The sequence below is a fragment of the Fundulus heteroclitus genome, chromosome 21 (assembly GCF_011125445.2).
Source record: "Fundulus heteroclitus isolate FHET01 chromosome 21, MU-UCD_Fhet_4.1, whole genome shotgun sequence".
Classification (NCBI taxonomy): Eukaryota; Metazoa; Chordata; class Actinopteri; order Cyprinodontiformes; family Fundulidae; genus Fundulus; species Fundulus heteroclitus.
In genome coordinates, this window is record NC_046381.1 from 10,011,716 (window position 1) to 10,038,991 (window position 27,276).

The window sequence follows — 27,276 nt, forward strand, 5'->3', positions numbered from 1 at the left end:
TTGTGTTGTATACATTCACAATAAGATAATTGTTTCCACACCATGCCGCACAGCGGTTCACCAGGTCTCCCCTTACTCTGGCCCTTGTTGCAGCCAACAACTACAAACTCATCTGAGGATTTTAATAGATGACAAGACTCTGACTTGTGCTCAAAGTCTGAGGGGCTCCCAACCTTACAGTTCATGTCTGTTTGTCATTTATTCCATCTGTGTCTGTCCGTGCACAGAAGAAAATACAGAACTTGATCCTCGCACAGCTCCCTGCTTTGTCCTGATGAGAGTGGGTTTGTTGATGCAGGAGTATGATAGTATCTTCAACTCCAACTCTAGGGCAAGAAACAAACTGCAGTGGGTCCTGAAAGGAGCTTGACTGACTACTTAGGAGGGCCAGCAGGAGTCTCTTCAGGACCTTAATGATGTGGGATGACAAGGTAACAGGTCTGTAGTCGTTGATGACTGAGGGGTGAGCTGTATGCAGAGCCAGCTGTCAATTCTAAATAAATGTAACAAAACAAAAGCATTTAACTGACTTTTTCTATTTATCCTTTCTTTTTTTTTAAAAGACAGAATGCATAGAAACGTTTTACCTGGAGAAAAAATATGATGTGACGCAGAGGTCATTCAAGAATCAGAATGACACGATAACATACCTCTCCAATAAGGCAGAGAGTTACATTGTCTGATCATAGCATCCCTGAGATATCTCCAGTCCTGAAGAAATTAGGAAACCCTATGAAAGTCTGCACGTTTTTTCTAACATCTATGAACATATGGATATTTGATATCAGTGTTAACAATAGTGAAAAATGTAAGTAATTGAATGAAACTAAATTATAGGAAAGACCTTTTAAAACTTTGCCGTAAATTAGGATACGGCAACAGTTATTCCTACTTGAAAATGGCTGAAATCACACAGCCATGTTACCTCAGGAGCACATGATTATAGCGTCATCACTCAGTATTTTAGGGAGGTGTGGCCTGGTTAAAGCCCAGCTATTTAGTTGTGTATTTCTGACTGATCTAAAGAGCTCTGTGGCATTTAAAAAGAAGATTGAAGCAGCTTAATGAGCATGGAGAGGAATTTAGTGACGTCTCAGAAGAATTTGGTACAATCAACCATTCAGTGGTACAGAAAATACTCTAATGTCTCTGTATCAAAGGTCTTGGAGATCACCACAATTATATCCTTTTAAATGAAAATACTAGACAGCTCCTCACTTAATTTCTTGTCAGGAGAAGTTTTGGCTTGAAACCGTCTCATTGATGCAGTTTTTCCCCCCAGTCTCTTTCATTTTGTGAAATCATGACAAGTCAGAGCCAGAGGACTCGTCTGGGATGGGTCAATGTTCTGTTTCGCCAAATATTTTTAAGGCTTTCAAAGTGGTTTATGCATTCACAAAGCACCAGAAATGGGTTTTAAAACCTGTCCTAGGCAGATAATTATTATATTTCTCTTGCAAACAGTGCTTGATGCTTTGCTTTTTGAGACGTTTTAACCAACTTTGTCAGACAGGCTTAGTCCTTTCTTGATGGTATAGTTCAGGTAGTGATCAGCAACTGACCAAAAAATTACTTTTTAAAATGTTTACACATGGCAAGGTTGGTTTGGCATTCACATAATAAATTAAATTGTCATGTGAAAACCACTTCTTATTTCTGATTATTTTTTATTTTTTTTAATTTTTTTTGGTAAGGGGGCGTTTTTCACAACACTGTACAAATAAAGCTTGAAATAAGTAATTTTTTACAGTTACAGGGCCTAAAAAACGATCACTCTATTGGACTTTTGAATTATACTGAGCCCCTAAAGTATGAAGCAACCTTTTTTTTGATTGAATAATAAAGACACAAATCTGCCTTCATACTAAAGGGACATTGATGGGAAATTAAACAAAACAAAAAAGACTTTCTGTTGCGCACCAGTCTTTTTAAAAAAAATCTTTCGTCGGTGCCTCTTTAGAGGCTCTGTAGAATGAGTCAACGAAACTGGCGGAAACTAGTCCAAATTATCTGAACTATCCCTTTTACGCAGCATGCGTTCAATGAATTTTGCTTTTTGACCTGCAATACACACAGAAAACCAGCAGAGGGCGGCATAGACTTGAAATTGTGACTGGGAACGGAATCAGCGAATACTCCTTTAATTTGTACATTAAATTTTCTTTACGGGTCGGTCTGCTGAGTTTCATCGCTCTTTTCTCCACTGCTCTCTATAAAAACATTGTTTTACAGCGAAAGGATTTTTTTCCCCCCACCGTTCCCCCCCTTGCGTGATTATTTCACGCCCCGGCTGCTCTCAGACCAGCTGCACCAGACGGCTCTGTGTCTGCCTCTCCAGCTGCGTGGCTCCAGTCCCGCAGACTGGGTCGGCCATGTTGTTGTGTGGGGGTTGATGGAAGTTTGGTAGTAGGAAGTGGAGAGGAGGCTCCATCTCTCCGGGATACTCCAGGATCCCACTTTTCCTCCTTCCTCTTTGTTTTCCCATCAGCGGGCATGCCTCTGGAGGATTTTCCTCTCCGCGATTTCGCCACACGCAGGGGAAAATGACAGCTCCACGCAGCGCTTCCATCAGCCTTCAGGACTGCAACACTTGATTTAACTTAAAAAAAAAAAAAAAAAAAACGCATGCATGGAGTAAGGATGAAGGCGGATCGGTCCCGGCTGGAATAACTCGGATTTACTTTGTCCCGCACTGATTCAAGGGGGAAGTGGGGGAAAAAAATATTGGGGGGGAAATCCCACTGATAAGGTAAATGCAAAAACAAAGCGATTTGTGTGTTTGATATTCTTTGTCGGAGCAGGATGATTGAATCAAGATGGGCCAGCTGCTCCGCAGGCTGACCTGTCATCAACAAAGGACCGCAAGCATTGCCAACACTGATCATATGCGACTGCCTTTCTCTTCAGCCATTTATTAGAGAAAAGACGAGGCATGCTTTAAATCCCAGAGGGATCAGGGGGAGAGAAAAAAAAACCCACACCAGATCCCTGGAAAACAGTAGGAAGCTGCAGTGATTTAATCTGGAAAATTGCATATAATTATAGCTTGAGTACATCAGACACAGCCTTAACATGTCAGTAGGGAGTATAGGATGTAAAAGAAAACTTAAAACTCATTTTCTTATACCTTCTTACCATGTGTGTTTTGACATTGTGTTTTTGTAATACAATAACCAGATTTCTAAATGTGTTTTTGATTGCCTTCTCATTTTGTCTTGGAACACCAGTATTTTATATATATATATATATATATATATATATATATATATATATATATATATAGCTCGAGATTCTCTATGTCTGTGATCGCCACAAAGTTTCTTAAGGTTTGAACTGTTGCCTGAAATTATTCAGACATGTTACATCCTGAAGAGCTCCTTGCAAAACTCCACCTGAATCAGCTGCTTTCAAACCTTATAAGGTAGGGTTGGACTTGGAGAGTAGGGAGTTCCACTATTTCTTAAGCTGCCGTTACCATGTGTCTTGTCTTGCCACTCATGTTGGGCTGTATAAACTTGAAGAGATGTTTGTCACCTTGGTGTTGGGCCAGTTTCTTTAGTTAGGACATCACCAGTGGTAGGTAGACGCTTACACTCTTTGGGGTTTTCTTCACCCCCCTTTCTACACTTTGATCACCTGGGCATTTTGGTATTAAAGGTCCATGCACAATACACAATCTATGAGGGCCCCTCCAGTAGTCAAATCAATCATAAGCTGGAATAATCAGGAAAAGACTCCCTTGTCATGTCAGCCCCTCCCCAGAGAACAGTTATTACATATGGGCCTCATATGCGTAGGAAACTGGCCTGAGAATCAGCCTCATTAAACATTTGCACATAATAGGTTGCACAATGACCACATGTTATTTGCCTATAAAATAGAGTTGATGCAGGACATGTGGTTAGAAAGAGGAACCCATGTGGGATCTTTGATGGGTTGCTCAAGTTGAAGAAACGTTCTTAAAAGCCATCTAAGAACTTGTTTAGACCTGAGAGAGTTGGTTGGAATCAACCCATGAGGTAAGAAACTGGTTCTCAGCCCAAGTACACATGTTGGCCAGGTCCAAGTAGTTGGCATGCAGAGGTCATTTGTCCATGTTTCCAGCAACGTTGGTCATGCATATTTTGAAGTGTTGCATTGGAAAAGGTTGAAGGAAATGGCAAAATTCAAAATAACTTCTTTGATTTCGCAAAAAAAATTTTTTTTACCCATGCTTGAGGTGGTTTATAGCTTTTCCGTAGCACAAAACGGGGGATGTCAACACATTTGCCAAGTAAGTTAAGTAATGGCGTAGCGACCATTTAGCTAACATGATGACTGATCAGCTGTTCACGCTGTCGGCGTCTTCCCAGATATTCCCATAACTGCATTTCTTTCTCTACATCTGCAGGCAGTATGTAACATTACCAATACAGGTTGACGTGGCAGAACAATTACCACTCGCCTAATAGCAGCACATTCCTGAACACCACTTTTCATTTATCGTAGATGTTTGGTACAGTCTAGTTCGCAAGCTCTAGTTCCTGTTTATTACAGCCATGCGTAACGCTGACGTTTTAAAAGTTTGCTCAAAATTCGCATGCCAGTTGAATGGAAAGGTGGCGAGTGGCTCTTCATCATTTCACAGAGCATCTGCTGAGTCTAGGGATGCAAAATATATTGGCATTAATATTGGTATTGGTCGATGTTTATCATTTTTTAACATATTGGTAACCAACGCTTCCTTCCATCTTGTTGCCGATTGTGTTTCAGGAGGGGAAGGGATGGGGGTTAGCCATGTGATGCTTGTTTGGGTACGTGACAGATAGTGATGCTGGATTTTGTCTTAACTGTAACAAAAAAGAAATGATGGCGGTGTGGTAATTTTATCACTCCGTTTAATTTCTGATGAATGCTGCAACTTTTAAGTATCACGTCGAATTTCGTGGCAGTGGTTTTTGCAAATTCGGTAAAAGATCTTCTGCCAGGAAGACATGAGACCATGGCGCATGGTGTGTACTTTGAGGTTGACGTCCTTTATCTACATTTGAGACCTTTATTTTAAAGTTACAAAGGAGTTACAAAAAGTTGCCCTGTTCTCGGCTTCATGTCAGGCTGGCTGACACCAAACGGTTACAAATGCATTGAAGAATCACCTACAAGAAATAAGTTACAAAATAGTAGAGACACTATGTTTTTAAGTATAAATGCACAAATGTACTACTTTTATTATCCTGTGGTTTGTGGTTTGCTTCTTGTCAGCCATGTTCAAAGTATACGGCAGTGGAGCTATAATGAAATATCTTTGTTGCAACAATGCTTCTTGGATATAAATCTTAGAATGTTGAAAATTAAGACCACACGTTTTAATTAGCAGTCAGCTACAGTTGAGGGCAATTTGGAGTTAGCCCTCTGGTTTGACTTGAGCTAAATACATTTCCCTCCCCCATAAAAATGTTAGCTTTAAAATCCAGCTGTAGTCTTTAATATACGTTGCCAGCTTAGAGTCTGTTATAACAGTTTTGTATTACCTTTATCAGATGATTGAAGATACCAAAAATATAATTTTTTACACATTTAGGTATTTTCATGAGATTTGTTGTTTTTAGAAAATATGTGTCTGTTCTCAGCAGCCTAGCGAAAGGGATCTTGAGATCAAAGTCCTTTTATAGAGGTTTTGGTGTTGCTGATGGTGCAAGAGTACAAGAAGAAGGAATGATAGTTGATAGTTCCTAAATCTATCCTAATCTGATCCTAATCTAATGTAAACACCCGGGTAATCTTGAATCAAAACTCCCTAATCAGTGTCTCAAAATAAACCAGTTAGGTTTTCTAAAGACTCCGGAGGGTTTATTTGGATGTGGTGTTTTAGGCATTAAAATTAATGCGGTGCTCGGTGGCAGCGAGCATCTGCTGCAAGGCTCCACAGACCGCCTTCCTGTCTGCAGTCACAGCTGGGCACGCTTTCAGTCGGACCGCTGGCGGATGGATGGAGGAACTCCGGCTTCCTTTAAGCTCGGCTGCCGGGCTGTCATCCAGCCAAATGTCTTGTGATCTAAGCCACAGAGGAGAGGAGTCTTTTTGAAATAGCGAGGCTGGTTGTATTTCAGAATCAGATTTCAGATCATTAGTAATCAACTGTATGCGTGGCATCATTACTACATCTGTTTACTTCTACTTGCATTTTCAGTTAAACACTAAAAGCATTTTCTAAGAGTCACATTTCTCTTACAGATGATATAATTGTTGGATAAATACTTTAAAGGTAGAGTCAGTGATTTGTCCTGAAGTTTCCCCAAATCCCTTTTTGACTAACTGCGCATGCTCAAGACCGTCTTACCTGCTCTTTCGGGGGATTGCATGAGGAAAGTCTCCCAAATCCACTCTGATCTTATTTCTTTCTACTGAGACCTTCCTCTTCTTCTCATAAATTTGTATGTGCTTTGCTTCTTGTCAGCCATGTTCAAAGTACACGGCAGTGGAGCTATAATGAAATCTCTTTGTTGCAACAATGCTTCTTGGATATAAATCTTAGAATGTTGAAAAGTCGGTTTATTTCCCTTAAAATGTTGCCAAATTTTTTAATAGGGGCCTGGTCACGTATTGTGACGATAAAAAGAAAACCAAAACCTCTTCAAATAAAACAATATATGCCTAGCATCAGTCCTGATAGTGTTTACTAAGTCCTTTTTGAGCCTGAAAAAGAACTTTGCGTAATCAGCAGAAATAAACATTGTTGTACCATCTGCCGGCAGTACTGCAAATCTATCAGAAAGCAAGATGCCGACAATTGAAGCCGCCACTAAGAGCCAGTTGACCGTCCTGCGATGCCTCGCAGTAAAGTGAGTGCTCGTCGTGTTCGAAGAGCGATTCGATCTACAGCGTTAGGCTTACTTTTCGCACCTCTTCACTTACTATTTCTTTTCACTAGCCACGCGTTGCTGGCTCGCTCCATTGCTTCTTGCTTTTTCACTGCGCGAATTTGCAATATCGTACTTCCGGTCACGTGGTCTTGTTATGTTAAAAATACACAACAGACTAGACCCCTTTAAAGGAAATGGCATATGTGTGTTGAGTAACAGAGTCGTGTGTGTGTTGCACTCATGAAAAACCTTGCTAAGTCTACATAGTTTCTTGTGGCGGTTGTGTGACGGGGTGGAGCAGCGTCTCCCTCACTGATGAGAACAAGATATGTGAAAAATCGAGGCAATCTGAATGCAGAGAGATGCTGAGATGAGACTATGCAAACAAAGGCAATCCTACATCTCCACTCTTAAGGACCAAACTTAAGAGCCCTCCAGAAATTGGCAGCATGAGAGACTGGAATGGCCTGCATGCAGTCCTGACCTCACCCACTTCGAACATTTAGCTTAGGAGGACTGTTTTTTGCCAGGGTGACCAGCACAACTATTTGGCTGAACTAGAACCAATACCTAAGTGTGAGAGCAAGCTGAAGACCAGCCTAGGGAGAAGGTGCAAGGCTGTCACGACTGAATGCGGTTTCTCTACGCACTATTGAGGTCCCTTCCTGTTAAGTCTGTAAATTATTAAATTACCAATGTAGATTGGTTCCTTCAAACTTCAATTATACAGTCCAATAAACAACCCCAGACAAAAGCGGAATAATCTGTGTCACAATGGAGGATATTGGTAGCTCACTTGCTCAACTCTGTTGCTCTGTCCTCAAACTGGCATGTCTTACCATTGTGGCACCATTTAAAGAAAAATACACAGGCTTTCAGGCTGTATATGGTTTATAACAAATGTGTAGCGGAGCAGAGCTAGTAAAAAAAAAAACGGGTTTGCCTAAAGCAAAGACATTATTCTACATTTTCAAAGGAATCTTTTGACATTAATTTTATTCCACTGATTATTTCATTGCTTCTACTGTCTGTTCAGCTTTGTGCGCATAATAGCACTAAAGGCAGTTTTCTGCAAAGGTTTTAAACCACCGCCTTAAGGCCAGATATTCTTTAAAAGGGTTTCTCGTTAGTGTTCTTTTTTTTCTGTTCCCTTACCGGACTAGTTAGGAATTATATTTTTGTTTGTTAAGCATAACTCTGAACTATGAATTTAAGCGTTGAGGCTGGAAAAGCTCCCTCAACCTAACATCTAAATAAAAAATAGCCATTTCTTTAAAAAAAAAAGACAAAACTGTCACACACAAAACGGATTATTGTGGCTTTAAAAAGCTGTTAGCAGAAAAAGTTTCCGCCACCCTGTTGAGTCTGCCATGGAGAATCTGAATGCACACTGACGTCCAACCCAGAGCTGGCAGGTTGTACCCAATATAGTGGCACTCTACTCTGTTTTACTTTTACATAACTGCTAGTCCCGCTGACTTTTTTGATTCAGAGACATAACTCTAGATAAGAATTTTTTCTGTATACCTCCACCTTGCTCTTTCTGCAAATTTTGCAAAAAATGTGATATCAAGAGTTTTTGCCAGAAAAAGCAGAACCCTTCCCTGTCTTATCAGCATTTCATAAATACCACCTTGACTGAGTACGCTGTGGTTGGAACGGAGGAAGGAAACCACAGAATGGGTCTTCAGAACGACTTCCCAGCTTTAAAGCACAGCGAGACGTTGAATATTTCTTCCACCCCAGCTGGCCTCGGATCTTGATGCACTTTGGTGTGTTTTTACTTAAGCGTGCACAACCCAGGGCCTCTGTGAAACCTCTCCAACGCTGTAGCTGCACATTGACCGGAGTGTGAATTATGAGAGCCAGAGTCAGTAAATCAAACTCCGAGGGATGACTAAGAGCTTGGGGGCATGCCTCTGAAACTAATGAAAGCAACAAAGACAAAGGGTTAAGGGGTCCGAACCTTTTGGACCTGCGACATCCTCTGTGAATGTCGGATATTCGTGGAAAGACGTTGCTTCTCCAAACATCTGGAGCTGGATCAGGATGTCCCCAAATAGATAGAGTTTTTGTTTACCCTATGTTTCCTGGAGAGCACGACAATGAAAACAATTATTACTCAACAATGAAGCAGCTTTGAAAGAATGTAAATGCTTTCAGCTAGAGGCAGATTTCAGCAAGTCTCTGCATTTTTTTTTTTTTTTTTAAGAATCCTTGAGCAACAGACTAAGCCCCTGTTATTCCTCCAGGCAGTGCGACCTTGCTGGAAGAGGAATTAAACAAAATTATTGCTCAATAATGCTTCTAAATGGTCAGAGGAATGAGGGGGAGGGAAATAAGGAGTCGTTGGAAAGGAATTACTGTTTTTAGTTTGTTTTTTTTTGTTTTTTTTACATTTTGTATGTTATAAAGGAGAGAATACTGGCAGCTGTGACTTAAGTGTGTTATCCCAACTTAGATCTTTACCCGTGGAAGAAGAGTTTAAACTGTGTGTGCCTGATTGCTTTAGTTCGATTCAGGTCGGTTTAAATGTCAGGCTCCTTTGCTTTTGATTTTCAATCTGTATGAAGCAGAATGAGCCAGTTTGTATACATATATGCTAGTTGTTATTAAAACTAACTCGTTTGAACTATTCTGCTTCCTCTGTCGTTGTTTTGCTGCAACTGGGGAGACTTGTGTGTCGTCCCGTGTTTACGTGGAATCTGCAGTTTTAGATCATGCTATCATCCTTGGGGCAGAGGGACGTTGTCCTCAATTACAATAAGCAGCTATAATTAGCAGCAAGTCAGACATTCCCGGTGGTTAAATGGCCGAACTGGTCCGAAATGATCCCATGTTCAGCGAAACAAACTTGAGTATGATAGTCAAAGGGACATTTTCATGTTTTAGATCCGCTACAGCAATATGTGGTTGTATAAACCAGGCAAGCAGGAATAAACACTCTGAGGTGTAAATTTCTTTTTTCTTTTTTTTTTTGAGAAATTGGTTGCATTATTTTAAACTTCATTCACTACCATTACAAAGGCAAGACAACAAGGCCAGAATTAAATGGCTGTAGATATGCTATCACTGAAAATGAGAATAAAGTGGCAATAATATGAGTTATTTATCATATAGGTAATATTGATGACGTTGATAAGGATTATTTTTCTTGTTTTTTTTTTTTTACTATTTTACATCAGTTTATTTAAATTACATGCTATGCTTTATTAATACTATTATTAATATAGTAGTAGCAGTAGTAATTGAAGTCGGCATAATTGTAGTAGCTAATATCGATTATTTTGTACTTTATGGCGATGATGAGGGTGATGATTAATGAATTTGTTCTTCATGGTAGTAGTGGTAAAACTATACATTATGATTTAAATATTTTATTTCGATTAATTTATTATTCTATTTTTAATGTCTGGTTATGATAATGATCGACATTAATATTTAATCATAAAACATTTTGCTTATCTTAATTTTTATAAATATTTCCCAACTCTTTTGATATTGTTAATAATATTACTACTACTATTATTATTATGTAACTACTAGTAGTATCCCTATACTAATAATATAGTAATGATAATAATAATACCAGTACCAACAGTATTTGAGTTATTGGTAGTAGCAATAATATTATGTTTTGATGCCCCATGCATGGTACATCCTACCACACTTTGTAAATGACGCTGCACTATTCAGTTCTTGACTTTGTCTAAAAACCCGCACAGTGTCATTGCGTAACAGCTGTCTGATTTATCCGACTGATGGGGAGCTGACTGGCTTTAGCTCTGGGCAAAGTCAAGCTTGTGTGTGACATTACAGCCAGGGTGAGCTTGAGAACGCTCTGCAGTGGCCAAAACGACTACATACCACCATGGACCCCGGTGGTCACTCCTATTTTGTTTTCTATTATCCTCTTTGTGTAAATCCTTCACCCTTGTAATCCTCCTAGTAGTTCAGGCTGGTAGAGCTGGCACTGTGTGTGCCTGGCAGCCCCCCCCCCTCCCTCCCTTTTTGTTCAGTCACCCTGCTGTCCTGCTTTGCTTTTTCTTGCTGCACTACACACTGAAAGGTCAAAAGTTATTTTATTTCTGCCTACACAAACACAACGAGGAGTTTATCATTTGAGTTTGCTGTGCTGGGCTTATCAACAGGGATTTAGGGGGAATCGAGAGATGCTGACATTGTGTTATGGTAGTGTACATCCTTTTATCTAACAATAGTATGATTTAAGTCTGCTCCGCTGGCATGCACTTTCATTTCAGCTTTTATTTGGAAATTAGACGTACTCTTTTTAAACTGTATTGCTTCAAGCTCATTTAAAGAGGAAACAGGTGGGCAAGATACCCAAAACCGACTGCTTGGCCGGTCAGTTTAGGTCCATGCATTCTGACTCTACTCTAATAACGACAATGCTACTAAAATTAGTTCAGATGGTGAAGCTTATGGGGAGTGATAGCAGCATGGGGATGACAGAAAAAAATAGAAAGTGTGAGCAGAATATGAGTAAATCAGAATCAGCTTTATTTGGCCATGACTGTTTGTGTATAATCAAGAAATTTCACTTTGGTTACAACTCTTACAACATACAGATGTTTTGTGTGCATATAAAAGCAGTTTGAGTGTTTTTTTTAATGTAGAAAAATGAAAAATGGGAGGTAGCGTGTTGTGAAAGTGCAGCTGACTTATCTGGCTGCAAAAAGTCCGTTTCCTGTCAGTATGCAGACTCGACACTAACCTGGATCAGACCTATGACAGTGGCCTGATCCAGGTTGTGTCCTGTGGTCGGCAGACAGGAGTTTGACACGCGGGTCCGCTGAGGTGCTGTCTTTTGTGCACAGCAGGCATGTCCAACTCCAGTCTTCGATGGCCGGTCTCCAGAACGTTTCACAACTGTCCCTGCTCCAGCACATCAGCCGGTCATCAGCCGGTCATCAACGTCTGCAGAGGCTTTTTAATTAAACCCTTATGTTCCGCTGTGTTGAACCAGGACAACACCTAACACATACAGGAGACCGGCCCTTGTGAACTGACTTTGGACACCATTGATGTACAGTGAGAAGAGGAGTGGGGAGAGAACACAACCGTGTGGGCCGCCGGTGCTGATCTGGACTGGGAGAAGATACTGCCTAGTCTTATCTGCTGCTACCGGTCAGTCTGGAAGCAGGTGACCCACTTACAGGTGGAGGCCAGCACGGTGAGCTTATGGTGGAGGATGACTGGGTTGATGGAGTTGGAAGGCCGAGCTTAAGTCCACAAATAGGACACTGGTGTGTGTCCCTGGGTAGCTGAGGTGGTGCACGATGAAGGGCTCACCCCCAAGGCGTTCCTAAACAGAAAGGAATGAGGAGTTCCTTCAGCTACTTCTGAGTTATCCCTATGTTCTCCTATCAGTGGTGTGTGCTTAGAAAATCTCTAGTGGGAGGCACACAAGCTGAAGAGCAGTGGCTCTACGCTGAGCTTCATCCCAATGATGGAGCTTCTCATCATCTTACGCTGAGCCCAGCTAGTCATTAAGCCAGTAGTCTCAAACTCTGTAAGAAAAAAATTAACATACCTTTGATATTGCTTCTCTGGTTCAGTTAAACACCCCACAATTCTGCATTGCATTGCTGTCACTGTCACCTAGATAAAGGGCAATAAAAAATAGAAACAAACATTGGTTATTAATATTGGCCTAGTTTTACATCTAAGACCCAAAAAAAACGACAGATCGGCCGATACCATGGTTATACATCGTGCTTCCCTAGTAATTTGCGTAGGTTCAGACTGCTGCATGATGTCAGGCTGGTTCTGTGTGAGAGATTTCTTTCTGGCGTACCAGAGTCAGGCTTGTTCGTGCATTTTCTTTTTAGCTGGACCCACACCTGAAACCACTCAGTAACTTATTTGGTGGTATCCTCATGGGTCATTCTCCATTTGAAAGACAAATCTGGTTTCAACTACATGAACGACTTCTTTTTATGTATTTGTTGCAGTTAATGAATTTAAACTAAACTCTGGTATCTTTCCATCTCTTCTCTAGATTATCTGCATTCTGTCGCTAAAAATCTATGTCACTGACTTAGGAGTTAAGTGGTCTGATCTCTCTTTGATGGCTTTTCCAACAGAGGTATTTTCTCTAACCTTCACCCAGTAGGTCTCATTCGTTCTTCCCCACGACTGACATAAAAACGTGCAAAAAAGGCTCATTTACTTTGCAGTTTTGTTTTCTTATGTCATTTTACAAGATTGAGCTATTACACATGCGGTTTAGGCCGTAGGATAAAGAGAAGTGAGATGAAAGGGAATTCTACACATGATCAGTTTTTAATACCATCACTGCTGTTCAATATCAACAAGCAGCAGCAAAGGATTGATTTTAATTTAATAATTATAATACAAGTGATGTAACAAATGGATCATAAGTCAGTTTTTCGAACCTTCAACCAACTTTAAACATCATTTGGAAGAAGCATCCATAGATCATATGAAAATGTTTTGCTTATTGTAGATATGAAATGTAAGTAAAACTATGGATCTGTGTTTCCTTTAAAATGTTTAATAAAATGCTGGTTTAGTTAAAAAGCTGGGAAAGTCTTCCTGTTTTTAGGCCGGCTTGGCGAGGGCACGCCTGAGCAAGAGCAGCTCACTGTCATCTCTTTTCTAATGAAATTTAGACCCCACCATCACCATAGATGACAGGGCGAGGCCTGTCTCTGATTTCCATGACAGTTGTTTCATCCTGAAGCTGAAGGAGCGTCTGGCTCAGAAACAGAAAGTCTCTTCTCTGTGCCAACATTCTCAGCGTATTGGCTGCACATCTGAAGTCAGATACTGGATTTATTGCCACACTAACTCCCTTTGTAAGAAAGCTGCATCAGAAATCTGTTATTTAAAAACCTCTCTAGTGCCCGATTAATTCCACAACTGCTTTCTTAAAAGACAACAATTGTTGCTGCCTACAACTAAAGCACCTGCAACATTTTATTTGGGCAAAGTGCTTTAAATTGTTTGCAATGCACGTAGTTTGTTGAAATAGTTTATCTGAAGAACTCGGTGAATTCTTGATCACGCACCTCCCTCTAAGACACAATACACCCTCTAGCATCAAGGCCACTGGTGCAGGATGTGAAAATGCTGCACCAGGAGAATCTTTTCTAACTAAAAACTGCATAAATTGACTCAGTAATAAAGTGCCCTGATGTCTTTCTCGCTACTGCCTCGCCTGTGTCTCACCATGTAGTCAAGAACGCTATATATATATATATATATATATATATATATATATATATATATATATATATATATATATATATATATATATATATATATATAATGTGTGTGTGTGTTTGTGTGTGTGCATACACTTAGTGTGTATTTGTGTGCCAGTGATTAAGTCTGTGCATGTGTGTCTGCTTATGTAGTGTGATTAGAATATAATGTGTAGTGTTGCTTTATTTTATTATTGTGTTGTATATCTTTTTTTTATCTGTTAAGGGGCCGCAGATGTGAGCTAGCTTAAGCTAAAATCTGGTGCAGTGCATCAAATGGTGACATTTATGTTTGAGCTGTACATTGTCCTTTTTTAAATAAAGTATATATTGTATATTTGTATGTATCCGTCACAGTGCTGGTTTCATGGCCACTTCAGTTTCATATTTCAGGAGGGTGGTCAGTGACAGTAATGTTGGATTAAAGAAGGGTACTCTAAAATGAATCAGTTGTCAAAATTATTGTACTGAGTTCTGATGAAGTCCTGTTTATTTTGTGGTAGTTTTATAAGAACTTCAAGAAAAATATTTTTTTTTTATCCTGAAATAGTTGTTATCTGATCATAATCAACGAAAGATAATCCACTATATAAAAATAGAATAGTAGGACTAAGTGGCTAAACTAAGCAAACCATACTAACGAAGCGTTTTTTTTTTCTTTGGAAAAAACAAAACAACTTTTGTTGATTTCTTTTATCTAAATGGTAAAACCAGGAGAATTTATGTTGTTTAACTGGAAATTAAATACATTTCTCCAGAGGTAAACCATTAGGCTGTGATATATTAACATTTGTTGTTAAGAAACTGAATTTTAATGGACTGTCCTGATGTTTTCACATGTCTTTGGATTTATGTTTTTTATGTTGTAATATGACAAAATGTGGGACAATTCAACATATGTATACTTCATCTTAGAGGTTCTCCTATATGTTTTATCTCTAGTTTGTACTTCAATATATCCACAGATTGATTGTTCATAGTTATGACTAAAATGGTGATGCAAAGAAGATTTAGCATTCACCATATGTCCCAGTTACAACAGGGCTTAAAGTCTTAGTGGCTGCAGCGGCAACGGAATGGTTAACATGGAAATATCAGGTCATTACATCCTGATTTCATAACATTTGTTCCAGCGTCTGTGAACCTTATGTTGCGATTCCTAATCCAGAATCCTCCTCTTATACCCTTTCTCGCTATGCTGCCTTATTATACAGACTCTGTTTGTGTTAAATTGATCTCTCCTTGTTTTCGCTGTCCGTGCAGGCCGAGACGATGGGCTGTGTGAAGAGCAAAGAAGACAAAGGCCCAACCATGAAGTATCAGAGCGAGAATTCCTCAAGGTCCGACCCGAACACCTCCACCGCTGTGCCTCACGCCGGTCACTACGGGCCGGAACCGACGCAGACGCAGCAGAATCAGGCTCCTGCATCCTCCTCCAGCTCTGCAGCTCTGAATTTCAACCACGCCCTCACGCCATTCGGAGGCTCCTCCTCTGCCATGACTCCCTTCGGAGGAGCGTCGACCTCCTTCACTGGTCCCATGTCCAACTCCTTCTCTGGTGCCGTCTCGAGTAAGCAGAGTTTTCCTCTTCAAAGATTCACATCGTAACATTGCTGCTATGTGAGAAGCAACACAGTTTACAAATTATGTGTGTGTGTATAAGATAAGTTAGGCTTTATAGATCTCACATTGGAGAAATTCACTTGTCACACATTGGCTTAGTGATCAAAAGAAGGTGCCAAAAGGAGGAAAAAGGTTCATAAGGTATAGACAGTGGGTCCACACATATATATAGTGTATAAAATAAAAAATAAAATAAAAGGTAAAAAATAATAATACAAAGGAAATAAAGCAGAGATTTGAGATACATATATATGCATATGTACATACACACATATATATAGTCACATTTTTTTGTGTTTAGGTCAAAGCCTGCTTTCAACATTTAACAGAAGTCATTATGTTGAGCTGTTCATAGCACTTTACAGGTAATCCAACAAACTTGGTTAAAGATAAAAATCAAATGTTAAAAAGTATTAATGACCCCTTTGACAAGTTAATACTGTAAATAAAAAAAAATGTACACCTGAAGTTTTTTGCTCAAAACTGATTGGTATTATAAACTATTCATGTAATCATCCACCTTTGAAAAACAACGACACATTTTAAAGAGAACCTTTCATGATGCATAATACTGCCAACACCCTGTTTTATAGTGGGGATGTGCCTGTGTAAATTCTCAGTTATCTGAGTGAAAGTCTGGTTGCCTCCAATTTATGCCTCTTTGCTATAGTGGGGATGAAGTAATTTTTGTAAAGCACTGTTTTTATTGTTTACTTGTTTGTTTGTTTTTTTGTTTGTTTATCTCTTTAAGAGTTTTGCCCCAAAATTCAAGGTTTGTTTAACAAATTGTTTCACGAGGTTTTGGAGATTTTAGCCATACCTGGGAGAAAATACTTTAATCTTTAAACCCTACTCCCTAATCCAGATCATGTGGACTCACCACATCAACAGAGACCTGCTTACTCACTGTTCCCAGGACTAAACAATGAGAGGCAGCATTTATTTTCTATTTCTGTCAGCTCTGGAACAAACTCCCTGAAACTCCTAAGATGTATCGCCACATTTTAAACTACTGTGTAAAGTTTTTCTTTTTGGTAATGAAGCTATTAACCAAAGAATCTGAATAATTAACTATTTACTTGATTACTGCCTAGTCATTGAAGCATAAGTTTAAAGATGAGGTAAGATATCCATCAACATTAATTCTGAACACAGGGACACCCCAGGGGTGCGCCCCATTCTCTATTAAATAATAAGTCATGACTGCTCCCCCATTAACTACACCAACAACTTAATCAAGTTTGCTGACGATAACGCTGTTCAATTTCATTCAAACAACGTTGTTTATCCCCATAGGGTAGTTCTCTTTTAGCCTACCAGGTGTAAACAAGACAATAAGACAGCATTTCATCATGCATTTCAAAAACACTGTCAGACATCATATTGCATTTGGGTACCAGGACTAAGAAGCAAATACAAAGGTCACAATACATGGACTAAGCAGTGACCATTGTTTCAGAAGATTAAAAAATAAATAAATAGAAAATAGTACAAAGTAAATAATTAATAAATAAATACAGAGGTTTACGATTTCCTGGCACATGTCTGATTTCTGCCGTCAGCGGTATTTCAAAGCCCGATGGCAAAAGGAATAAATAATTTGTAAATCTGTCAGTTTTCCTTTGGGGGACGAGGTAGCGCCGTCCTGAGGGCATTAGACAGAATTATTGACAAAGATTGTGGTACAGATAGATAAACTCCATCTGTGTTCATTTAATTCATTGATTTTAGCCTCTTAGTTCATTTTGTATTATCTCTGTTTTCTTCGCTGTATTTTCATCTTTCTCTCAGATCTAAAAGTTCTCCACTTCTGTGTAAAACAATATTTAGGACTTTAAAAACCAAATCCAACAGACCTAAAGACAGTATTTATCAAAAAGCGATTGAATCAATTACCCCTTAAAGAGACCTTATGATCACAATGCATTAAATATAAGGGCTGGACGATAATTCAATAACAATATATATTGATCGATAGACATGTGGTTCAATAGAAAAAAGGGGTTTAATAAAAAGTTCAATAAGACATTTTTCCTTTCACATTCTTGTCGATCATGTAGGTTAATACTGCAGTCATTACATCCTCCCAAACAATTACAAATGCAGGAAAGCTCCTTCATCAGGCTTCAAAGAGTTCAGACAGCACGTCTTTTTTTTTTTTTTACGGCTTACAGTTTTGAATTCAGGGTTCTTTATTTAAAAATAGGTCATTAAGCAACAGCATAAAATGGCCAGGGCTCTCCATTTGTTTTTAAATCTTTTTGATAATGATCAATGTTGATCAATTAGATATCTTTCTATATCGTCCAGCCCTATTAAATTTCCTGATTGCTGCTAACATTTGTTTCGTATATAATTATTGTGTCCGTGCGTGTGTGTGTGTGTGTGTGTGTGTGTGTGTGTGATATTCACACTGCCAAACAAGAGCCGCTAAACTGTTGTTCATTGTGTGAAACAATGACACTAAATTCTATTCTGTTGTTAACCTTTAACGCTGAACTCAAATTTTTATAATTTAAATCAACATTTTAACATTTGTTTCTTTTAACAAAGCTTTGTGTTTTACATACTAAGTTCTCTTTTTAATCATAACCTAAAGCCGTGCTAACTTAAAGGTTCTTGTTTTCATCTATCCTTTGAATTTTTTTTCAAAGCACTATGGATTGCCTTGTTCACGAATAGTCCTATATAAATTTAGTCATCTTGCCACCATCCAGGTTTTTATTTTATTATGGCATGTTGTTCCATACGTCATCTTATCATATTTATCCATCCATCTCCATCCGTCTGTATGTGTGTCATGTTTGTGAACGTTGGAGCTGGACTGACGTGCAGACATGAACTTGGGAGCTGCATAGCTGATAAGATAAATAGTACCATTTAATTTATGTGAAATTAATGAACTTATGAGGGGTACACCGGAAAGGCTGGGCATGGAATAAAAACGCGGAGCAGGAAACTAGAAGTGGGAGAGAAACCAGCGGGACCGTAACACAGAATCCGACAAATGGAGAGTGTGACCAGGTAGCTTAAATACAGGGAGGTGAGGAGAGAAAGGCATGGAGAATGGGTGAAAGCGATTGGATGGCTATGGGTGACAGGTCAGAGCAATGAAGGCAGGGAACTATGGGAGAGGGAGAGTGACTGTAGAAAAAGCAGAAACACAGGAATCTAACGTACAATAATGGTAAAATGATAAAGAAAGACCTAAGAGTAACCACTGGCTAAATCCATGAGGTAAAAATAAACAAACACTAAAGGATAGATAACTAAAGAAAGCATGATCTGAATCAATACACTCAAACACCCAAGGATCATCACAGTGTGCTGGTGCCTATCTTCATCACTCTTTTTTTTTTTTTTTAGAAAGGCAGGGTGCTCCCTGAAAAGGTCGGGGCAACACAGAGACACAGGAGGATGCATCAACAAGCTCAGTCTGAAGGGCAATTAAGGGCAGTTGACCTAACCTGCATGTTTTTGCACTGGGGTGAAGTCAATAATACCCAGAGAAATATGAAGAACTATGTCTTCGGACATATTGTTAGCTGTTGTTTGTGGTATTCATGATGTTTTCAGGCATCTTTTTTCTCTAAAGAATACTAAATGAGGCGTATAAGAGCCAGTAATCCTGTTTCATAGCGAAGCCTCGTGGCTCTGTGTCTTTGTTATTTTAAGTTCATACATTTCTTCACAAGTCTTCCCGTCAGCCCTGATCCGCAGAGAAAAGAAGTGATGATCAAACCTTCCTGTTTAGATGAGATTTTGGCTGTAATCCTCCCTGGTTTCGGATTATCTGCTGTTATACGTGTCGCTGCAGTGTTGTTTGCTTTCTGCAGGTGATAATAGGATTATTGTTGACTGCATTGTTGTCATGACAGGCCTCCACGTGGGAAGGCTGCTGCACAGTAGGCTTGATGATTTACAAAAGGTTGTCACGGGATGCAAGAAAGATTTGATTTATTGCATACAATACTGACCGGTGGCTTTTAAAGGGTAATTTTAGCTCATGTTGCAATAAATTCATGCCACCAATCTGATCTGATTTCGACAAAAAGAAATGGCCTCCTTTTGGAAACACGTTGGATATATGTTCTGTTTTCCTTGACCTATGTAACAATGGTACTGACTAACCCAATCAGTTATATTCACAGTTGAACTCTATTCTATTCGATTTATGTAAATAAATCAAATTGTCTAAACCTTTCCTGTTTTGGTTAGTTTGCCAAAATTACTTCCATTACATATCTTCCAATTATTTATCTATCGATCTATCCTTTAAATTCAGACATTTATTTCTATTTATTTCCTCAGTATGTGATAAAATTGTCTTTTAAGCTGCATGACATAACTCGAACATTTTGAATATCCGTACACAAGTTTCTCACGGTAGTTTGCTTGATTATTTGCCCATTTCGCCTCTCAGAACTAGTGTATACGAGTCAGCATATTAACTCAAACAGAGTCAACATGTAGGACGCCTAAATCACGTCCTTTTTCAGCTCTCACATGTTTTTATGGGACTCAAAAAAATTGGCTTTGTTCCCAGGTTTTAACTTCCTGCCAGATATCTTGAGATGTTGCCTCAGTATTTGCACATAATGTTCTTTCCCCGTGATTCTGTCTGTTTTGTAAAGTGCACCGGTCTCTCCTGCAGCAAAACAACCACACCTCAGTCTGTCCTGTCATGATTTGTCTTGGATGAACCCGGACACAGCTCACACACACACAGAGCTAGTTTCCAAAGTTTATTGCAGAGCAGGTAGTGGATGGTGAAGCCAGAGTCAGTTACCAGACGGAGGTTGCAGGGGTGCAGGATACTGGCAGACGAGAACAGACCGGAGCAGACAGGAACAGAACCAGGAGACGAGCAGGGACGAGACAGGCATGGTGTTCTGGAGACTGCAAACGAACCGGTAACGAGGACAAACTGAAGGTGAGTCTTATAGTGGCGAGAGCAGGTGGAGCGAGTCCGTGGCTGATTGCAGTCCAGACAGGTGTTTCCAATCAGGCTGCACTGAGGAAAGGAGCCAGGAAGTGTTCTGAATGCAGCCTTCAGGCTGCATCATGACAGTACCCCCCCCCTCAAGGTCGGCTTCCAGACGACCAATAAGCTCCTCGACTGGGCGGGAGGAGGGGGGTATCCGGACGGCGGGCAAAAACAAAACAAAAAAAAGGTCTGGAACCATATGGACGCAGGAACCTCACGGGCGCAGAAACTCAGGTGCGCAGGACCCCTTGTCGGCGCAGGAACCAAGCGGACGCGGGGAAGGCGTCGGAACCAATGAGCGCAGGATCCTCTGAACGCGCAGAAACCTTGAGAGCGCCGGAACCTTTGAGAGCGCCGGAACCAGAGGCGAACGTCGCAACACAGCGACCCAGGCGAGACGAATCCAGAGGCGAGGCGTCGCATCACAGCGACCCAGGCGAGACGAACCAGAGACGAGGCGTCGCATCACAGCGACCCAGGCGAGACGAACCAAGAGGCGGGGCATCGTGCACTACGATCCCGGCGAGACGAACCAGAGGCGTGGCGTCGCATCACAGCGACCCAGGCGAGACGAACCAGAGGCGAGGCGTCGCATCACAGCGACCCAGGCGAGACGTACCAGGAGGCGGGGCATCGTGGACTACGATCCCGGCGAGACGAACCAGAAGTGAAGGCACCCACGGAGATCTGGGGCTGAAGTGAAGGCGAATCCAGAATTCTGACAGCACCTGCACCAAGCTCTGTGTGTGACCGGGTTCATCCTTTGACCGGTTCGTTCTGTCATGATTTGTCTTGGATGAACCCGGACACAGCTCACACACACACAGAGCTAGTTTCCAAAGTTTATTGCAGAGCAGGTAGTGGATGGTGAAGCCAGAGTCAGTTACCAGACGGAGGTTGCAGGGGTGCAGGATACTGGCAGACGAGAACAGACCGGAGCAGACAGGAACAGAACCAGGAGACGAGCAGGGACGAGACAGGCATGGTGTTCTGGAGACTGCAAACGAACCGGTAACGAGGACAAACTGAAGGTGAGTCTTATAGTGGCGAGAGCAGGTGGAGCGAGTCCGTGGCTGATTGCAGTCCAGACAGGTGTTTCCAATCAGGCTGCACTGAGGAAAGGAGCCAGGAAGTGTTCTGAATGCAGCCTTCAGGCTGCATCATGACATGTCCAGGAGCTCATTAATGGCAGGGATCTGGGAGGCGATAATGCAGGACACCATCCGTCATCTCATAAGGAGCATGCCCCGACGTTGTCCTGCGTGCATATAAGCAGATTGGGGCCTTAAAAACTACTGAGTACTATTCTGAGTTGCTGTAATGACATTTCAGCAAATTGGACTAGCCTGACGCATCTGTTTTTCAGGTTTACTTTCTCTGCGACTTCGTATTAAGCCCTCTGGGTTGAACATTTTCCTTTTAATCAAATGATGTGCCGTCTTTTTGTTTCTAACATATTACCAATTCTTTTTTTTCAAAGTTGAGATCTGATGTGTATTCAAAGCGTTTTTTGGAGCATTGTACCTTTGCATAATTGTTTGAACAGATGAATGTGGCACCTTCAGTCGTCTAGAAATTGTACCCAGAGAGGAACCAGGCTTGAACCACAATTCTTTTCCTGATATCTTGGTTTATATAATAGAAAAAAAAAACTTCAGACTGATCAAATCTGAACACAATGAAAGTTGACAAGAGGGCAAATAATAAAACATTAGCCAATGCATCTATCTCAGCTACTCTACGCAGGCTTGTTTCCTAAGGCTTTTTCTGCAGCCATGCAATGTTCTTTACATCAGTGGTTTGTTTTCATGTTTTCAGGCGGTGTCACCTTCTTTGTTGCCTTGTATGACTACGAAGCCAGAACATCAGACGATCTCACGTTTAAAAAGGGGGATCGCTTTCAGATCATCAACAACACGTAAGAACCTGAGCGTTTCACGCCAGATGACCGCTTCCATGTGTGATCTGTCTCTTTTGAGCCTTCGTCAATACCTTGCAGTGTCAGAAGTGTAGTTTCGAGAATTGAACAATGCTTAAAACAACAAGCATATTTAGTGTTTTTTATAAACAGTTATTGTGTGCTTTAATGTGAATTTTCAGCAGTCCACACAGGGCCAATATTATTCATGCAGACTTTAATATGCATGCAACTGCTCACTTATATGATTAAATGTCCCCTGGCAAGTTGCACCTCAACCACAAGCTTTTTGTTGCCATGATTCTGTCTAGATGTTTGACCATTCTTCTTAGCAGAATTGGTAGACTTAATTTAAAGATGTTAGTTTCCTGTCATGGACCTGGCTTTTAACTATAATCTGTAAATTGACAACGTGTTTGAGGCTTTAGCTTTAGAAAAGCTTTTCCAGAAAATCTTCTTTATTAGCGTTTAATGTGATCCTACAGTTAAATCGTCCAATTTATTTTGACTTAAACCATAGCATTCAGATGAAAGGGAATTGTTTAGAATAATCAGGAACAATCCTGGAACCACCATACTGTTTGAATACCGGTGAAAGTATCACCATGGAAGGAGAGGGAGCTGACCAGGAATATGAAGTTAACATGTTGAAGCTTAACTGAAATGTGTAGCTGCCAATATGGACGAAGCAAATGCCTGCTGGAGGCGAGGTAAAGCTTTCAAAAGCTTTCAAAAATGAAGAACACCGTACCAGCTATCAGGCATGGTGTTGGCACGGTCATGCTGAGGGCCACTTCACTGCCGGTGGTGCTAGTTTATTGCAAAAAGCCAATACAGTAATGAGGAAAGAGGACTGCATCCAAATTATTCAGTTTTATCTTAAGTCAGCAGGTAGAAGCCGGCTGAAACTTGGAAATAATTTAAGGATTCAGTGAGATGATGATCTCAAACACACATACAATTTGATTTTGGTGTGGAAAACATAGGTTAGGTTTGAAATAAAGCGTCCAAAGCCATTGAAAATGTGTGTACTCCTTCTAGAATCTGGGTCAGTGGCAGGACAAGAAATGAACGCTACTAATTCTGCCAAAAAGAGTGCTCATAAATCAAGCCAAAATTCTGCCAGAAGCCTTTTCATGACTGCAGAAAGCAATTGGCAGAAGTGAACCACACTAAGGGAGATTGAATCAAATATCCGTGTGGGTGTATGTGTATATTTAAGCCTATATGTGTAACTTTGCCTCTCTTTGGATTGGATAATATCTAGAATAAATTCAAGCCTGATATCATATCGACATAACAAATAATTTATGTAAACCTCTTTCAATGAAAAGCAGATTGATTTAGCTCATTCTAGCCAGTTTTTCTTTAGCTTCAGTCTAAAATATACTCTTGGAACCAATTTTCCGTCACATTTTTAGATTTAGCAGAAGCAATAGGATTCAGCGTCCTCTCTTCCATCAGAGTCGGACATCAAATCATTATCTAGCGTTAACGGTGCTTCATTGCGGCTCCATCATCCTGCCATGTATATGTGAAAGCCTCAGTCCTGTGCTGACAGTTGAATGAACACGCGGTCTCTGTGCTCCCTCCCGTGTCATTGTTCTCCTGCAGCGAAGGAGACTGGTGGGAGGCGCGCTCCATCAACACCGGGAAGAAAGGCTACATCCCCAGCAATTATGTGGCCCCCGCCGACTCCATTCAGGCTGAAGAGTAAGGCTGGGTTGCTGCTTCTCGTGCTCTCTGTCTCCAGAACCCGTGTCAGAGAATAATGGCTGCAGCAGGATTGTCGATACCTCGTTGTAGTCCATCATTAATTAACCCTGCTGTCTTAGTTATTTTCTAATTTCCTCTCTGTTTGTTCGTCTGCGGCTTTCCTTTCACAGGTGGTACTTTGGCAAAATGGGACGCAAGGATGCTGAGAGGTTGCTGCTCAACCCTGGGAATAATCGAGGGACTTTCCTGGTGCGGGAAAGTGAAACTACTAAAGGTGAGTTAATCATTAGCATAGAATGGCTGCCTTTCAAGCAGTTTTGCTGGGTTTGCTCGTATTTTTTGGGTCAGAATCAAGTCGTGGCCCAGTTCTGCTTTTTTTTTTTTTATAAATGGTCACATATATTCCTCAAAGAACCCCTGACACCTGATAGAATATTGCATTCTCTGGTAGTGAGCTGGCCAGGTCCTGCTGCAGGTTCTTCAACCTCCTTGCTTCCATTGAGGTTATTTTCGTAAAATTCTGTATTTGGTTTATTACAGACATTTTCTCGTCTAGTTTCTAAATAATTTAATTGTATATCCGTCTGTCCGATGAACATTGTTCCAGAGGGCCCGGTTTTTGTAATCATTCCCTTTAATCTGGCCTTCAAGTCTTTCTTGGAGATCCAACTTTTCCTTCTTAGATGTCAGCACAGTCTTTTTCTGATTTTACTGGTATGCAATTTGATTTCAACAGGAGCAAAAGTCTGCTGCAAGTCTATTGATGACATTTTAAGATCTGTCGGAGGCTTTATTCAGCATCTTGCGGTCTGCTCTCAGGATGAACTTGCTTGGATTTCCAGACCAGGGCATGTCAGCTGCTGTTTTCAATATTCTCCATCGAAAACACATTTTTAATACAGATGATTTCAAGTTCTTTTTTTTCTTTTCTTTTTTTGTGTGTTTTGTGAACTGATGGGACAAAAGGGTAAAGGGTTTGGATTGGTGTGCTTCCTGTTACATTTGGCATTAAACCAATACAGCATTTCAGAAAAAGAAGTTTGCATTTATAGTCAAAACATTATGGAGCTAGTTTAATGGTCCGGAGCAGCTTTCCTTCCTAAGGACCCGGATGGCCTGCTGTAATCGAAGGATCAATGAATTCTGCTTTCTATCAGAACATCTTGTGGGGAAAATGCAGTCTGTAAATTCATGACATTAAGCTGCAATGGTCTTTACCCAGTTTGGGATGTTGTAGTATGACCCAAAATAGTCCCGTCATGCTGAAAATCCTCCACTGCGGCTGAATAAAACACTTCTGCAAAGTAGAACGAGTCAAAATTACTCCACACAGATTGGAAACACTGCAAAATCAGTTATTATGGTTTAGAGGGAATTACTTTTTCACGTCAGTGCTGGATGATTTTTTTCACTGAATAAAATCATCATTTGAAATCAGTTACTTCCTTTTGTTTTTTGCTAAACTGAAAGATTTGTGTGTGAAACTGTAAGAGGGCAAATACAGTGATGTATTTTAAGAAAGAAAAATTAACAAAGTAACACCTAACAAGCTTGGCTTAAAAACAGGGATGTGAGACGTTAGCTGAAATCTGTTCACAGTTGTAGCTAACCGTGTCCATTAAGGTCTTAAAGTTAGGTAACCTTTGTGGAAAAACACGCAGAAACAGAAAACCACCACCAACTTAGAGTAAGCTGGCAAAGTTAGAAAGAAATGAAGGAGAAAATTTGCCTTTCAGGTATGTTCAGTTTCCACAGATTCATTTTCCACTTCTTAAAAGAGTCCCACGAAACCTTTGACCCTGCTCACTTCAGCACCTCCCACGGTTTTCTTTGACTTTTCTTCGTCTCGCCTTAGGTGCTTACTCTCTCTCCATACGGGACTGGGATGAAGCCAAAGGAGACAATGTGAAGCACTACAAGATCCGCAAGCTGGACAGCGGGGGATACTACATCACCACGCGAGCCCAGTTTGACACGCTGCAGAAGCTCGTCAAACACTACACAGGTATGGCCCTGTTCTTCCCCAGAGTCACACCTCGGGGTGTTGGCGAGGGCGATGCTGCCGTTAGGATTTGCCACGTCTGCAGCATGAGGCGGCCTCATCTTACCGGGATGAGCGGCAGCATTAAACAGTAGGGCTGGATGATATAGAAAAAATAGCATATAGAAATCATATTGATCGATATCGACAAACAAATTCAAAAGATGTATTTTAAGTGCAACCCTGGTCATTTTTAGATACAGAACACACTAACACTGATTTCAAACTTGACCCTTTTTTTAAAAAACTGCAAGTTTAAAAAAAAAAAAAGGAAAATAGAACATGTGTTCGCTGAACTCTGAAGGGGGCGGAGCTTGGTGACGGAGCGTTCCTGGGTCTGCGTTGCGATTGGTTGGGAGGATGTAATGACTGTAATATTAACCTACATGATAAGAATGCAACAGGAAGGAAAACTGTTATTCTATTGAACTTTTTATTGACCCTTTTTTCTATCATCGATACGTCTATCGATCGATATATATTGTTATTGAATTATCGTCCAGCCCTATGAAAGAGGTTAGGTTTAGAGCGGCTTTCTGAAGCGGAGCGTCTTCATGGCAGTTCTCACCTCCGTGTCACAGAGCACGCAGACGGACTCTGCCACAAGCTGACCACGGTCTGCCTCACGGTCAAGCCTCAGACCCAGGGGCTCGCCAAAGACGCCTGGGAGATCCCGAGGGACTCGCTGCAGCTGGAGGTCAAACTGGGCCAGGGATGCTTCGGAGAGGTCTGGATGGGTAAGAGCGAAGCTCGTGCATGCTTAGCTGCCCAGAAGTGGCGCAGATAGTAAGGAGATGCTGTGTCTGTAGTTGCCGGCTGTCGCTGTCCGAACTGGAGAGTTATCTGCTTCCTGCAGTCGCATCCTTTGTTTGTTGTGTCCTTTTTATCTCAAGACAGAC

The 27,276-nt window shown here is 40.8% G+C and overlaps 1 protein-coding gene across 1 annotated transcript in view; it reads left to right on the forward strand.

Annotated features, from left to right (window-relative positions):
- Positions 1 to 2,243: 2,243 nt before the first annotated feature.
- LOC105918166 (tyrosine-protein kinase yes) overlaps positions 2,244 to 27,276 on the forward strand; it is a 32,432-nt gene continuing 7,399 nt past the window's right edge. The window contains exons 1-7 of the mRNA XM_036125725.1: positions 2,244 to 2,749; positions 15,356 to 15,662; positions 22,521 to 22,620; positions 24,235 to 24,333; positions 24,507 to 24,610; positions 26,192 to 26,341; positions 26,959 to 27,114. Coding sequence (XP_035981618.1) covers positions 15,365 to 15,662; positions 22,521 to 22,620; positions 24,235 to 24,333; positions 24,507 to 24,610; positions 26,192 to 26,341; positions 26,959 to 27,114 — 907 coding nt within the window. The 5' untranslated portion in view covers positions 2,244 to 2,749; positions 15,356 to 15,364. The remainder of the gene's footprint in view (positions 2,750 to 15,355; positions 15,663 to 22,520; positions 22,621 to 24,234; positions 24,334 to 24,506; positions 24,611 to 26,191; positions 26,342 to 26,958; positions 27,115 to 27,276) is intronic.